Consider the following 16,155-nt stretch of genomic DNA (forward strand, 5'->3'; position numbering starts at 1 on the left):
TCTAAGCTCTTATTCAAAATTTGAGTTACAGAATTTCAAATCAGTAGGCACTTATAATATATCGTTTTTGTATGAAACTCCATCTTAATTAATTACATCTGAGATGAGGACCTTGTAAGACTGATCACGAGGAGAGGGGTGGAGCAGACTTGCTGTAAGAGCTGGGCATTTTCATATAAAGCTAAAAGTAGTTCTGAATCGTTGGGAGGGCTGTGGCCCAGCCCCCAATCCGCTACTATGCATATATTTTCTCATTCCTTTTTCATATTATTGTAAGTTGGCATATAAGCTGTGTGATGGCTTGAGTTTTGACCATTAATTACTACAACAGCCATCTCTTTGAATCACTCCATCACTTTAAGTTGACATATAAGCTGTGTGGTCCATCCTAGTACAACCCTCAGACAACTGGGTAAATACATTGCAGGCGGGTGTCCCTCCCTTATTCTCAAAAAATGGGGATAAAAAATAAAACATCCTCTCTGTATACTTTGTTTTGGTTCAACTAATGTTTAGGTTGTTACCTTTAAAATTTGCTCACTTCCTTGGTTCAAACATATCTACTCTATTTCGTTAATTAATCGTTGATCATCTACTTTTACATATATTCCGATTAATAATGAAAAACACTCCATCTTTGACTAGTGAATGGAGGCTAAATGCTCAAGCCTAATGTAAGAAAACAATTTGAAGTCACCAATTTTCCCATACTAGAATACCACATGTATAACTGCTTTCTTCTGGTGTATAATTTTCATTCTGTCTGTTAGTTTGTGTAATATGCCTTGTTTCCTTGAATTCACCTCTTCTTTGTTTTGTTGTGTGTTTTCTCTTTCTCTCAGTAAATAGAATCTATGTTATCTTTTTTCACTGAGTTACCTTTTTTCTCCTGTTCTAAGGTTTTTTACCAATTAACTTAAGCAAGAAATGTCATCATTGGTTGAACCCCCAAACATTAAGACAAACTGGTTGAACTAGATTGCATAACTGGTCAATATAGTTTCATCTTTCTCTCATGTTATCTGAAAGTCCACCATATCTGTTTATTTGTAGGATAGAAAGTAGAATGGTGTACATCATTCTTGTTACGATTACTATCTTCAAAATTCTCTTCTCGTCAGAGAAGTTGGCTCTCTCTCTCTCTTTGAGATATCTTTTTGTCATCGGTATATGTTAAGGATTTTTTTATAAAATTGTCAATTAATTTTATTGGGTTTCACAAATGAAAGTTTTTGCTTTACTGTCTTTGGTTGATATTATTGTCATCTGGATTCTTTGTTGCCCATTGAGTCATATGTCTATATGACTTGTTACGATCATTTTGCAGGGGTATATCTTGTTCTGTAATCATTATCTCTCATTGAAATCCTTTCAAAATCTGATTAGTTACTACATTTTTGGCTACTTGGATTTTCTTTAGTAACATTGCTTCTTGCAGGTGCTTCGTGTCTCCTATGATAAAAGACAATCCCGACTTCAAAGAAATTCTAGTAGATCAAGATCCAAAATGCAGGAAAACCATATGGATATAGATAATTGTGGGTCATCTGGTCAAAAAAGAAAGAGATCTTCAAAATATGTGTCTCTGAAGCATACTCAAGATGCTAATGAAACTACAGAATCAAGCAGACAAACAATTTCTGTTACATCTATCGCTGACGAGAAAACCAAGGGAAGAAATACTTTTACTTTAGATGCTAGTGGAAACCATGATTGCCACTTGCCAGCAGGTAGAAATAATATTCATGTCAATGCTACAGTAGACTCTGAGATGCATGAGGAAGATGGTATAAAATGTGCTTTCATCAGCCAATGTACCATTCCAAAGAGAAAGCGCAAGCGTAGGAAAAGGTTCTCATGGACTGACAGTTCGGATAGGTATAGTGTATCTAATCGTATACTTTTTTCATTCTAAAGAAGTTTTTGAACATATTATCTTGCAGGCCTTCAATTGGTTAGATGAGATTAATGAAGATAATATTTTCAAAAAATATATGATATATTTTATTTTTTATTTAAGCTTTTGTTGTTGTTTGGTGCAAATATTCTTTTTTCAGGCAGCTAGTGATGCAATATGCAAGACAACGTGCAATCCTTGGAGCAAGATTTTATCGTGTTGACTGGCCTTCACTTTCTGATCTTCCGGCACTTCCAGGCACTTGTGCAAGACGAATGGCTATACTAAATAGTAACTTAAACATTAGGAGAGCTGTGATGAGATTATGTAATCTTCTGGCGGAACGGTATGCGAGCTATCTTGATACAGTACGGAGAACACAGGAAAAGGAATCTCTTACTCAAAATTTATCTTCTACTCATGAAAATAAGTTTGAGACAAATTTCCAGCAACACTCTTGGGATGATTTTGAAGATCCAGACATAAAGATCGCAGTTGATGAAGTCCTTCGATACAAAAGGATAGCAAAGATGGAGTATGCAACGAGGATTGGTTCTAGGCATGGAAAGGAGTGGCCAGATGTTCCTAAGACTGATGGGACAAGTTCAAACGTCCAAGAACCTGTAAGTTATCATTTAACTCGTGAAATTGAACCCAATTCTGGACTCTAAATTTATATCTTTTTAGCTGCAGGCAGCAGTTCCTGGCGATGGAAATCAGGACTACGTTGATAGATGTAAAAATGTCAATATTATTTCAACAACTAAACGAAGTGGGGCAAGTTCTCATTGCTTTCGAGGAAAGTTTTTCAAGATTTTGAAAAGCAGAGGTGGCATCATCAGAAGGAAAGTGCGTGAATCATTAACAATTGCCAATGCCGTTGAGCTCCTGAAACTGGTCTTTCTAAGCGCCTCTGCAGCGCCAGAAGTGCAAAACTCATTAGCAGTAACTCTGCATCTGTATTCTGAGCGTGATATATTTGCAGCATTTAACTATCTCAAAGAAAGAAACTTCATGGTAAGCTGTCCAACTTAGGCTTGTAACTGGACCAAATTAATGCTGAAAGGTTATTTAAGAATATTTCTCATCACACTTCCATGCATTGAAGATCCAATTCACCATAAGCATGAACTTATCCCCATTACAAATATTGGGCTTCTGCATCTTACATTTTGTGTTTGAGGAATACTATACTTATTCTATGTAATATTTGCTGTAGAATATAAAAGCTACCCATAATCAGACATTACGAATGCTATTATATACTTAGCTAATGTTCCCTCAGTTTTAGGATTATGGTTTGTGTCTTGATATGATGCCTTTGCACTTATATGTCACATTTTACTAATCTTCATTGGCTTAATATATCAGATAATCTTTATCTTTGTACCTGTGTCATTCTCTAAAATATTTTGGTTATAGAGCAAGGATAGAATATTGCATGTCAGCCTTGTTGTGGTTGTTGAAACAATTGGGGATGTGATTACAGTTCTGATATATGACAAGGATCGTCAATATTCTTGTGACTTTGGGAACTTCTGTTATTTCAATTATTTTTTCAGTTTCAGTACTTGTAATGATGTGCTGGTACTTTTGTTTTGGCTTTATCAAAATGACTATTGTGCTTTCATTGATTGCTTGTACATCTCTTTTACTCTGTTGAGCAGGTTGCTGGGCATGGAATTCGACCATTTGTCTTATCCCGGAAGTTCTGGCATGATGCTTCTTCTTCTCCCTTTCCAATTGACTCGGGAAAAAGGGCTGCTGATTTTTCAAGTTGGCTTACTAAGCAAGAAAAAAATCTAAGGGAGAGTGGGGTTAATCTTACTGAAGATTTACAATGTGGGGAAATTTTTCGCCTGTTCGCTCTTGTTTCTTCAGGAGAACTCTTTGTTTCACCAGTCGTGCCAAAGGAAGGAGTTGGTGAGGCTGATGAGCCGAACAATTCAACATCTTCCTTTCCAATGGAGGACACAAATGAGGTTGATGATCCAAAAGTTTTAAAACGTAAAAGTGATAAAGTAAAATTAAGCACTAGTGAGAAGTTTAAGAAACAGAAAACTCAAGTGAGAATAGATACTAATTTGTGTTCTCGTCGAGAGAAAGGGTTTCCTGGCATCAGAGTCATTCTCAACCGTGCAACATTTTCAAGAGGTGATGCAGTTCAGTGCTTTACAGATAAGCATGACCTTGCTTGTTCTTTATCATATGATGAGAACAATCAAGGAAACTCCCATACTGTAGAAACAGTTGGTATTCCATATTTGTCAGAAAATTCAGTCTCATGTCAGAATTTTGTTGGTATCATCCAATCAGCTGTGCCCCATAATGAGTTTCCTTGGGATGCTATGGCTACGTATGCTGTGCAGATGTCATCAGTTTTTGTTGGTGGGGATGAAGCAATTACCATTTCTCACGAGCTCTTTAAGTCCGTGCATTCTGCTATTTGCCAATCTGGCGAACAAGGATTAGAGATGGAAGAAATTTCTGAAATCACGAAAGTACAAGGTCTGTTTTATATCCTGGCAAGAATTTTCATATTTCAATTTTCAAAGATGTGCGGTTGGGTATTCTATTTGTAGAATACTTTATTGAGATTCTTTTTTCTCCCGTATAGGGGTGCAATTGGCTGAAACAATTGTGGACACTCTCGAAGTATTCAAGTTAGTTATTAAGGTAATATTACATGACTCTTTAAGAAACCGAAGATGACCTGATGAACTTATTGATCATTTATACTGTTTGAGGAAGATAAAATTTTCTTTTCTTGGTTTTTTAATTTGAAGTTCTTTTCTCAGTCCTCTAGATTGATTCTATTCTCCTAGTATTGTCAAATTGTTATACTGTTTGAGGAAGATAAATGTGTTCGTGAGATACCTAATCGAATAAATTTTTAACTATTACAATTGGGTGGCTTAAGGAATCCTCTAGGAAGTTATCTTATTGAACAAATGGTTAGTTGTTAGCATTCTCTCTTTCTCTCTCCTCTCTCTCTCTCTCTCTCTTTCTGAGAACTAGGGCAGGAGGAAGCTTGGGCGAAATCAGGATGAAGGTAGGATATGAACCCAGGTCACTGGCACCCAACTCCTGGCAACTTTACGAAATTAAACTAGTTGGCATTTTCTTCTGAGTGTTCTCTGTTAGATTTGATGGTTTTCCACTGATAACTCTAGCAACTTAGATCGTTGCAATTATTGAAGAACACAGGTTCCTTTAACAAAGCAGAAAAGTGGGGGAAAAAATATAATGTGCTTTCACATCATTCTACTCTGTACATTCAATAATTGCACACTTTGCTCTAGTCCCCTAACTTCTAGATATTTCAATTATAAATATCCAAATCATAGCCCGATCATTGGCTTGAGTTCCCTATGGTACAAACAGGGTGAATCTTGTTTAAAATTGTTTCATTAGTTCTCATTAGTAATGAAGAATTAAGAATTTTGATCATCTTTTCCAGAGAAACGTTCCATGAGGGACCAAATTGATGAATAGATCTTGATGAGCATGAAGAACATCTGCACTCGGAGAGCATGTTCTTCCAAACTTCCATAGAGAACTTAAACCCAAATATTTCAGTTTTGCCTTGTAGATCGACTGGATGTAATATATTCTTGTAGATCGACTGGATGTAATATATTTTAGAGGTAAAAACGTAGCTTGTCTACCATTATTGGGCAGGTGGCTGCAATCCCCATCTTACTAAATATTTTTGCTATTATTTATTTAACTTATAAATACACTCGCACTTATAGCTGGTCAACTTCTATTGCTTCTTCCCCTTAGAGCAATAACTGAAGTCTGGAATGTGTATTTGTTAAAAGTGGGTGGAACTATAGTTATGTAGATGCAGATGATGGTGATGGCCATGCACGCCATATGGAAAGGCTTTTGCATTATATTAGATGTTTGTTTGATGGAGAATGATGATTCATTGATTCTTCTATATTGGGCTATCAGTCCATGACTAGAGCAATGCATAATTGTAACAATCTAAAAATTGATCCTTGAATTACATGGTACTAGAGCTAGAAATCAACTGTGAAGCATGGATATGGATGAGGGTACGGATACAACACAATATGACGAATGTTGACAAAGTAGGATACAATAAGCCAAAGATACATCAAGGAATACACATGTACATATACATATGTATGTATATATGCATGTATAAAACACATGCATACACAAATATATGCATATAAAAAAAGTCATCCATAAAGTAGAGTACGCTATCAAAATAACAGAGTCCATTCTTTATATGGTAGCATTAATTGTTACAAGCTCATCATTTAGTCATTATTCTAAACACCATAATACATAAATAATATTTTAGAATTAATATCATAGAGTACAAAATTGACTCATTTTTTGAGGTATCACAAAAGTATCTAAAATGTATCCAAGAAGAACCATAGTGTTTTTTTAATCTTGAAAAATAGAATACTTAACACAAGTATTGTATATGTATCTGAGAAGTATCTCATAGAGTATCATTATACAATACAGATACAGCATGTGATGTGAAGCATCTATGCTTCCTAGCCAGTGGTGATCTTCCCTAGAAAACATGAGCTTTAGATCTCTCGGAAGCTATTTCTGACCAACAAAATTGTCTGGACTCTTGGTTAAAACAAATGAGGAGATCGTTATGGACAACTAGAAGAGTTATCTTTTTTTGTTTTTTCTAGAAAATTTAATGGTTTCACTTTCATATTTTCTGAATACCTTGCGTTTTTGTATGTCTACCAAGGCACTAGAAGGTTCTTCAGTTTATCTCATACTTTAACACCAATGGATAGTCAATTTATCCTTACTATGAAAACAGTCAGGATTATTAGGTGTTTCAGTCAATTTCCTTGTGGGCAACATAATCATATATAAATTCGTGTAGGATTTCTAAGGTGCCCTAAGTTGTTTTTGGTTCCATGTAATATCCTACGGCTCAAGGTCAACCGAACAGGTACCGAGATCCGTACTGGTTGGCTGGCGGATCGATATGGTACCAGTTCGGAATTGGCACACCTATTTTTTTTGAATTTTTGAGTTTTAATTAATTGGTAATCAATCTCTTTCAATTTTTTCAATGATTTTAAGTCTAATTTGATATATTTTTTGATATTTTTATGATCTTGGTTTAACCTAAATGATGCATCTTATTGTTGTAAAGTGATATAAAAATATACAATGATTAATGAGATGTTGTATGCTGCAAGAAGCAACATGAAATATCCTAAAATCAACTAGTGAGGAGAAAAATATAAAATAATACAATCAATTATATATATATAAAGTATAATATACATATTAATATTTAAAATCTCGTCGAGTGGTGATGCTTCTTGTAGATTTTCGGATTATTAACATAATTAGGAGGCACATCGGCTATCCTTCTATCCAAGCGACGCTGTAGTTTTGTATGTTTTTCCATAAAGAATGCATTCTAGGTTATAAGCACTTTCGAATCTCTTGCTGAAGCTCTAGCTTTGAGAGGTATCCGCTGGCTAATAAAATGACTGTGAAGCGGCCTATCCGAATAAGCCGGCTGTAAAATCTGATCCGTAAGATGCTCCGGTTTGCATAGAGTAGTAGCTATCGGAAGACGATGTCTTAGACGCACCATATTCATATCTATATTTATATGGGTCATAGGCTACTTGTGGCTGCAAATAATAGGATTCAGTATACGACTCGAAACCTGATATGTTTATGGATCCTACTCCACGTGCGAGGTTATCTGCAGCTGCATTGTGTCCTCTTGAATGACCTTAAGAAGCTTGTCTTCAATATGCAATCGCCTTGCGGGCTTTATCAGATCATGCACCGTGGTCCCTATCCTATGTAGTATGCATAAATCGGGACTTATCGGTAAATCGAGGACCACTCTGTGACTGTCTTATAAATGATCTTATGTCTAATCCATTCCTAGCCAACAGATCCATGACCACTAGAACTGCTGCTCCTGGTCTTTGAATTTGAGTGAACTGGCTCGTCCGCACTTTTTTTGGGGGCCGCAGGTGTCTTTTGTTTTCTTTTTTTGGTCTGCTGAGCAGCTGCTTGCTTATCCTTCGCGCCCCTCTTTGCCTAAGTGGCAAGCCCTATACTTGGTCCTTGCATATTTTAATAGCTCAGTTTTCAGTTTAGAACATTTTTGACTAGTTAGATGTTAGTTGAGTTACATGGATGACTACCATTCTCTTCTAATAGGCTTTTCGGTTCTACTGAAAGAGAAGAGGTGGGGGGATGGCTTCTGGTAACATAAACCAAGCTTTATGTATCTTTATTCTATTTTTCACTCGATAAGGAATTATTGCATCAATTTGCATCAAAATTGGACATATTTAGAGGATCAGAATGTTAGAGTTGGTAACATTAATAGCATTCATGAATGTTATTATTATTTAAATCAGGTTTGCGGTACCGGTCGTTATCGGTGCATATCGACCTTATCGTACCGAACTGGACCAGTACATGGTATAAAGGACGTACCAATACTTGGTATGCACCGCCCCTCATACTAGGCGGCACTATAATAGGATGGTACCGGTTTGGAATCCGGTACCGAGATAGTGAACCTTGATTCAAATCTCTTCTATTGGTTGACAATTTTCCAATACCAAAGATAATAGCCTGACTTTTGCGCTGGTGATTTCTTTTGGATAGTAATATTTCTATTTCATTTGCTGCCATATGTCCGTAATGTTCAGTTTATCGAATCAAAATTTTGAATTAGGTTATGCCCTATTTCCATGTCATATTACCAGCAGTTTTCTCTTCATGAAGGCTAGGAAATTAGAATTGTCATAAGACCAAGCTAGCTACTTGTTTTGGATGAAGAATGCATTTTAAGTTGCTGATATTTGAAATAAGAAATCTAAGATGAAAGCACATACTAAGGGAAGCAGTAATTGCTGCACAATTGTCTGCCTATCTCTTCAAGAGATCTGTGTTATACATTTCTTTGGCTGTATGTGCAAATGTAGTTCACTTGTGCAAATTATAACAGCTGTCTGCTGGCAATAACTGCTGAAGTGTTGCAGATCTGCGTGGTGAATTTTAAATTATGAAATTCTATAAGCTACTTGGAGATTCTAGCTGATTACTGGTTAGTACTCATTTATAGTTCTTCATAGCTATCTGCCAGAGGCAGAAGTGTCGCATCATCATGCTTAATCAGTGAAGTGATAAAATTAGCATTTATTTATAGTTATCAGGAAAGATATTTTAGTTTTTTGCAGAAAAGAACTTGCTTTTTGATTTTGCCCATCGTATGGGATGGGATGACATGTGGTGCAAGTAGACATCCGTAGTTATGTGAAAAATTAAAGTGAACTTCCCATTTATCAGTTGAACTGTAAAGAAACATACCTTTGTGAAGAAATGTTCAGTCTAATATTGCGAGTATTGTTTTCACAAACAGAGATCTCTGCATTCATTTTGTTGTTTGCTGTACTTTAAGTTCAGTGCCTATGGGAAAGCAAGACAATCCTAAGCGCTTTCATAGGCCTGCTAGGAACAATATGTCAAATGCTGCAAGTCATGTTAGAATATAGATCAACCCTAGAATGATGGATGGTTTGATAGTTTAGGGCAGAGAGGTTAGAACATATCAAATTGCTTTTGCTTTTGCTTGCTCTTATGTAAGTTGTACTGTAGATAAATATTTGGGATAAATTTCAATCTTCTGTTAAAACATAATCTACACAGGTCAATGCATATGACAGCATCCGGATAGTTGATTCTTCATATAGATCAAAGTATTTTATAAGCACGCTCGCAGATCTCAATCAAGTCCATGATTTGTCATCTTACATGAAGTCTCAAATAGCTTGTTATGAAGCATCTCGACAATTGTTGCAAGAAAAGCGAGATAGTATTGATCATTCTCAGGAGACTAGCGTGAACCTTTGTGATGGGCATAAAGTAACCATTCTTGATGTGCCTAGCAAGCCTGCTGTACCTCACATTGAAGGCCAAAACATTGAAGGTAGTAGCACGGTTGGTGAAATCATTCAGGGTGCAGCTGTTCAGGTGCAAAGGAAAAACACTGAGGACAGCAAATGGCCTGCCACCTGTGTTTCACATGCATCTAGACCTATATTACCATGGATTAATGGAGATGGCAGTACAAACTCCATCGTATACAAGGGTCTTACACGTCGAGTTCTTGGCACTGTCATGCAAAATCCTGGTATCATGGAGGTATGAATCTTTGTCTGTATATTATTGTTATAATTAGCATATCTAGAATGAATGATGATATAATGCTTTGATGCTCATAATATACACACACAGGTCACCTACGTAGAGGTTAAAGTGTGGTGTGGTCAAGATGATGCAACTGCAAACAAACTATGAATTCAGACATATTTGTTATGAACTCATAAAATTTTGTTAGTTGCATATGTATTAGTATCCGTCTTAGGTTGAAAATTTTATGAGCAACAAACATATCCAGGATGATGCGCAATAATATATATGAGGCTTTGAGTCAAATGATTACTTGTATGGCATGTCTATTGGACCAATCTTCTCAACATGTATTCTTAATTTTTAAGTTTTTTGTAAACCTTCTTTTCTTTGGGGATTCTTTTCTGGTGTTGTTAAATAGTCAAGTTCTTGGAAAGTTAATAGTGTGGTCAATTAGGGTGAAATCCTAGCTATTTTTATAGTGCTATATTCACAGCATACAGTTGAACACAGACAACACAATGAACCCACACTCAGGTTTTCTGTGGGCTGATCTTGTTAAATATATGCTATTGCAGCCTTACACAAGTCACGTGATTCATGTGTTCCCACTGAGAGAGAGGGATGGAGACCCACCCACACTATAATTACCCAGATTCAGTTCTTATAGATGCACCACTCAAGCATCGAACCCAAAACCTATGGTCTCTAAGCAAAGGCGTGTATTACTGTAGCAATCCCCAGTTCACGTTAAATTGCCAATTTATTTTGTATGTTGTGATGGTATTGTAAGTTGATATTCTTTGTTACCGGCAATATGCATGGGAGTGTTTCTATTGTATGTTCTTTTGATAATAACCAAATGATAACATGTGTAAGACTCTCTTTCTGTTTGAAATGTGATATGTTAAGAAAGACTGGAAAGCAGCTAGATTTGAAAGAACATGTGATCCCACTAGATTCTTAAAAATAAATAAATAAAAAAAAGGTGTCTGAAAGCATCTCTTTTGTATCTTTGTGGAAGCATAAATCACAATCAATAATATCTAAGACTGATAAGGATTCCGCCATGCATCAAACGACCATGTTGCATCTGAAGGTAAAGAAACCTAGTCCTATTTAAAAAATTTATAAGTTACAAATTTGTGATGTTTCAATTCTTTAATCAAGAACTTTTGGATCACTTAGAAGTTTACCAGAGTACTAGTAAGTCAGGGCCTCAGGCAATTCAATTACCTTTTTCTATATTATTTCTTACTGGTTTGGACTGTTCTTTGTATGACTTTTTTTTTTTTTAAGTCACCACAAATTTCTTAGGGATTATATCAGGTGACAGACTTGAGGTATTTTCACATGGTTGTGTAACACTTCCTGATCCTTGGGCCTTTAAATGATATCTTGCATAAGTCAATTGTTAAATATTTAAATGGCTAAAAGATTATATCATTCTAATCTCAAATATTCATTTAGAAATAGTAGATACATATAATAAACAATTAAATAGGTTTTGTCCAAGGTATTTTTTGATCAATATGGGAGATAACATTGTTATTAATACATGAGTGATGGTAGGAAAGAAACATATGAGTATAGAAATTCAGATAGAAGCAATATAAAAAAAATTATTAATTCTTCTGCATAACATACCTTCGTGTTTAAAAAGTATAAAACAGATAATTGTTAATTCTCAACATTCATAGTTCTTGAATATATTTCTCCTTTTACAAGTATGGAACTACAGGTAAAATACCCATGCGATGTGAGGGAGATTTTTTTAGAAAAAAGAATATTAAACTCTAGGAAATTAAAATTTGAGAAAATAAAAAAATAAAGAAATAGAAGACAAGAGGTTGTAATCATTTATGTTTAAAAATTCTCTCCAAACTAAAATAGAAGGCAAAATTTAAATAATAGCAGCAAAAATATTATCTTGCAATTTTTATTAGTCAAAACCAACATTTTATAATCAATATATGACTTTTTGCAAATCTTATAATCAGGAAAAGGTAAGTTATTTTTCTGTAAGCAAGTATAAAAACCATTCAAACAAAATTGAAGAAAAGCTAATGCATCTCTAAGTATTATTGTTATTGGGACTAAATATGCCTCCTTTGGATTATTGAAACATTACATTCATTTAGAGCTATGTGCAATAGAAAGTCACTTTTTGTATTGGGTATGTAAATACATACCTTTGTGTGTAACAAAGACATACTTGATCATCTTCCACATGATTGAGACCAGGGCTGACAATTTAATCTTTTGATTAATCTAGCCCAAGATGGAGCCCTATTTGATTAGTATGACTTGAATTTGAACAACTGTTCCACCCCTTATCTAGCCCAATTTTCTAGAGCTCCTAATTAGCCTGACTATATCGAGCCCGTATTTGTAAAGCTCTTAACTTGATTTGACCCGAGGTAATCTATCTATAGATTAGGGGCTGCCTTTCCAACCTAACTTGTATGTCTGACTTTGAACTTGGTCATAAAATGTCAATTCCATTTTAAGTTGGGATATATGTTGATTCAACTGGATCCATGTTGAACCAAACTTAATTTTCAATGATGGTTCTAATCAACTCATGCATATCTAGCTCGTAATTCTAGAGCTTCCTGATCAAACACATATGTGTTTCACAGTTTATGGAATATGGACTTCCTTGCTATCCATTGTCAAATCTTGTGTGGATTAGCATAACTTGAATGAACTTTAGTTTAGGCTCAACATTTTAAACTTATGCTGCTTTCAAGTTTGGTTAGCTAATTGTTGAGTTTGGTCAAATTTTGGATCGGATATCTTGTTGGTTGGGTTGGGCTTAGTTTGCCATAACTCAAACTAATCCAAATTTTAAGGTGGGTTATGTTATATTTGCTTAGGAAACTAGACAAACATTGAACTGAACCTAATTCTTGATGACTGAGATACTAACTTTATCCATGAATAGCTCACATTTCTAGAGCTTTTAACCAACTCAGCCCATATGTAATCTATATTTCTAGATCTTAACCCAACCCAACCCATATGTAGTTTATCTTTTATAAAATATGAACTCCCTAGCAAACCTAATTTTTGTCTCACTTGAACAACCAAAACTCAAAGTAACCAAAAATTTTCGGTAAGTGACCTAACCAAAATTTGGGTTTGAATGCACTTCTAGATCTTCTATCCTGACTTAAACCCATGTATTCTGTAGAATGAAGAGTCCCTTCCCAACCTTCTTCTTGCTTAAACCAACTTAACTAGGCTTAGCCCGAACGTGCTTTATATTCTCTAGTGTAAGGACTCCCTTCCTGAGATTATTCTTGCTTAAACACACTCAACTCACCTGACCTAATCTGACCTGCCAATATGAGTTTGGATTCAGAACAACTTTTGGACTCACTCTGGATTCAAGTTTGAGTAGTTAATTTTTCAGATCTATGGATTGAGATTTTATTGGTTGTGTTTTGAGTGTTGTTGGCCATAACTTGAACCAATCTCAAGTTGCGTCCAATGAAACAGGGACTTGGGTTTGAGTAGGAGGAAAGATGAAATTTGTTCAATATTTCTTTTTTTTTTCTTTTTTTTTTTGGGGGGGTGGGGGGGGGGGATGGGGGGTGGGGGGTTGAAGGAGGCCTGGGTGGAGCATATCCCATGACATTGAGTCCGCTGCAGTTTCACACGTTAGTGTAAAAAGTTGCCTTTTTCCCTGTATGCACCCATCTCCCTAAAACCTCGACTTCTCTATTCCTCAGTGCATTTCTTCAGCACTTCACAACTCAACTCTCCATCCAATGGATAATGTGTCTGACATCCAACTAAGGACTTACTCATCATTCGAATCCATGGACCAAATTTGTATTCCATATGATATCACTAAGATTACAAACTCTAGAATTAACTGTTAATCATCAAGGGATCAACATTTAGAGAATAAAAAAAAGAAAGCGCTCTCCTCATCCCCACAAGTACCAATGAAGTATTCTGGGCATATCTTGTAGGTATCCAATTTTTTATTTTAACTTTGATTGTTAAAGTAAGTATTTGACATGTATCTTATTCATATGTAGCAAGTACGGATTGGATATGAGCACCATTTGCAATTTGAATTATCTTCGAAGTACTGTGAATATATCCAAGAAGTATTCAAAGCCTTTTTTATTTTTTATATTTTAGCTTTTGATGTATTTTACCCATCTATATCCAACAAGTAGTGGGATACTTGCACATAATGCGATTTGAATGATCCATGTTATCTAGGCTTTGTATTAGTCAAGTCATTATGATAGATAATTTTCTTTTCTAACAGCTTGACCGGTTAATAGATCATTTAAATGTATAGAACCATTTTCATGCATAGTGATCAAAGAGCATTAACAAACTTTTAACCTTTTTGACAACCATGAAGCAACAAGCTAGAACATTATTTAGGAAAAACATGAATTGGATATGTGATAAAGGATTTAGCTGCTTGGCAATTCCCAAACCATGTCCTGTATGAACTCTTACAACTCTTCTTGAGTTTTTGTGTTGGGTCTATTGGAATTTATTTTGATGATGTCCGGTAAAGTAGCCTAATTCTAGCTACTTAAGTGTAACTGAACTAGTCGCTGATATGTTTGCTGCTTCCAATTGACCATGGTTTGCTAAAAGGTTGTGCATCTGATAGTGATTATTTTGATGATTCTAGTACAGCAGATAATTACTTTAGCTTTGTCTCTTTACCTACTGGAGAAAATAATTGTTGCCATATCACGATTACAACATTAACTTCAGTTAGATTAATTCTTTTCATAATTAGATCTGACTGAATTTTTTTATTAATTTTTCGGTGATGACAGGAAGCTATTATCAATCGAATGGATGTTTTAAATCCTCAGGTATGCTTCATTGATGCCTTATGATGGATAAGATATTTGTCATAAAGCTTTATAAAAGGGGAAAAAGGAAAAAAGTCGAAAGGATGTTTTTTTCTTTCTTGCAGTATGCATCTGTTTTTTTTTTTTTTTTCCATCTTTGTTGTTTTTCTTTTGTTGACTCTTTCGGGGATATCAATATTTCTACGGATAGCTAAGCATAGTCTGAATATTGTGCAGAGTTGCAGAAGTCTCTTGGAAATGATGGTTCTAGATAACCACCTTATGGTGAGGTTGATGCATCAAACTACTACATCTGGTCCTCCAGCGATATTGCAAGACCTTTTCCGTTCCAAGTTATGTAAATCAGAATCAGTGTCCCGAAAACATTTTTTCGCTAATCCAATGAGTACACACCTACTTTAATTGGCTAATTATTATTAATGTTTTCTCTTAAAGTTTTGTATAATTGTTCTGCTTTTTAGTTGGCTCAAGGCAATGTAGATATTAAAAGATGATTTGCGTTATGTTACAAAAGTTTCCAGATTGCTGCTGCCTTTACCACTACCAATAATGAACACATAATTCATGCAAGATTAACCTGTCAATTTCTGTCGGTGCTCCGGCATATTCTCCCAGTGCCCTTAGGAATTAGGATCTCTATGATTTCATGAATTTGTTACTGTTATTGGTTGTTAACTGTGTTTTTGAGGGTTAAACCCATCGAGTTTTATAAAGAGGGTAGGTGAGAATAGGATGTCACGAAGAAGAAATACAAGAGAAAGGAAAAAGGAGCTACAAGGAGGAAAGTAAAAGTGAAAAGGCAGCCAATTTCAAACAAAAAAAAAACCCTTCTAATTTAGAGTGAATTTGGTTCGCATTTGGGATCGGAATGGATTGGAATAAGTATATTTTTTGATGTATTTGGTTCGTGACTGGGTTTGGAATTGGAAGGAATTTGAATATTAGAGAGACTTGGGATTAGGTTTTGGAGGATTGGGGCTTTCTATTTTTTTTCTGGAATTAGAATCAAAATAGGATTTCTTCTAGCAAAATGGGTGGAATGGGAGCCTTATTATAATTTCCATTTCAGAATTCAGCTTCCTCCAACTAAACAATCTGGCAGCTTCAAAAGCAAGAGGCTTGAATTGCCCAACAATTTCCAATCTAGAAGAAATAAAGCATTGCCAAGCTGGCCTCCAATGTCCTTCCTCTCTTTGGGATGGT

General features: G+C 35.4%; 1 protein-coding gene across 2 annotated transcripts in view; it reads left to right on the top strand.

Annotated features, from left to right (window-relative positions):
* LOC103719131 overlaps positions 1–15,495 on the top strand; it is a 33,616-nt gene extending 18,121 nt beyond the window's left edge. The window contains exons 10-17 of one of the 2 annotated variants that reach the window (XM_008808217.4): positions 1,439–1,878; positions 2,058–2,520; positions 2,585–2,914; positions 3,565–4,405; positions 4,515–4,573; positions 9,608–10,102; positions 14,914–14,952; positions 15,169–15,495. In XM_008808217.4, coding sequence (XP_008806439.2) covers positions 1,439–1,878; positions 2,058–2,520; positions 2,585–2,914; positions 3,565–4,405; positions 4,515–4,573; positions 9,608–10,102; positions 14,914–14,952; positions 15,169–15,354 — 2,853 coding nt within the window. In that variant the 3' untranslated portion in view covers positions 15,355–15,495. The remainder of the gene's footprint in view (positions 1–1,438; positions 1,879–2,057; positions 2,521–2,584; positions 2,915–3,564; positions 4,406–4,514; positions 4,574–9,607; positions 10,103–14,913; positions 14,953–15,168) is intronic. The other variant, XM_008808218.4, reaches the window with a different exon arrangement.
* The last annotated feature ends 660 nt before the right edge of the window (positions 15,496–16,155 follow it).

Source organism: Phoenix dactylifera, chromosome 2 (genome assembly GCF_009389715.1).
Source record: "Phoenix dactylifera cultivar Barhee BC4 chromosome 2, palm_55x_up_171113_PBpolish2nd_filt_p, whole genome shotgun sequence".
Classification (NCBI taxonomy): Eukaryota; Viridiplantae; Streptophyta; class Magnoliopsida; order Arecales; family Arecaceae; genus Phoenix; species Phoenix dactylifera.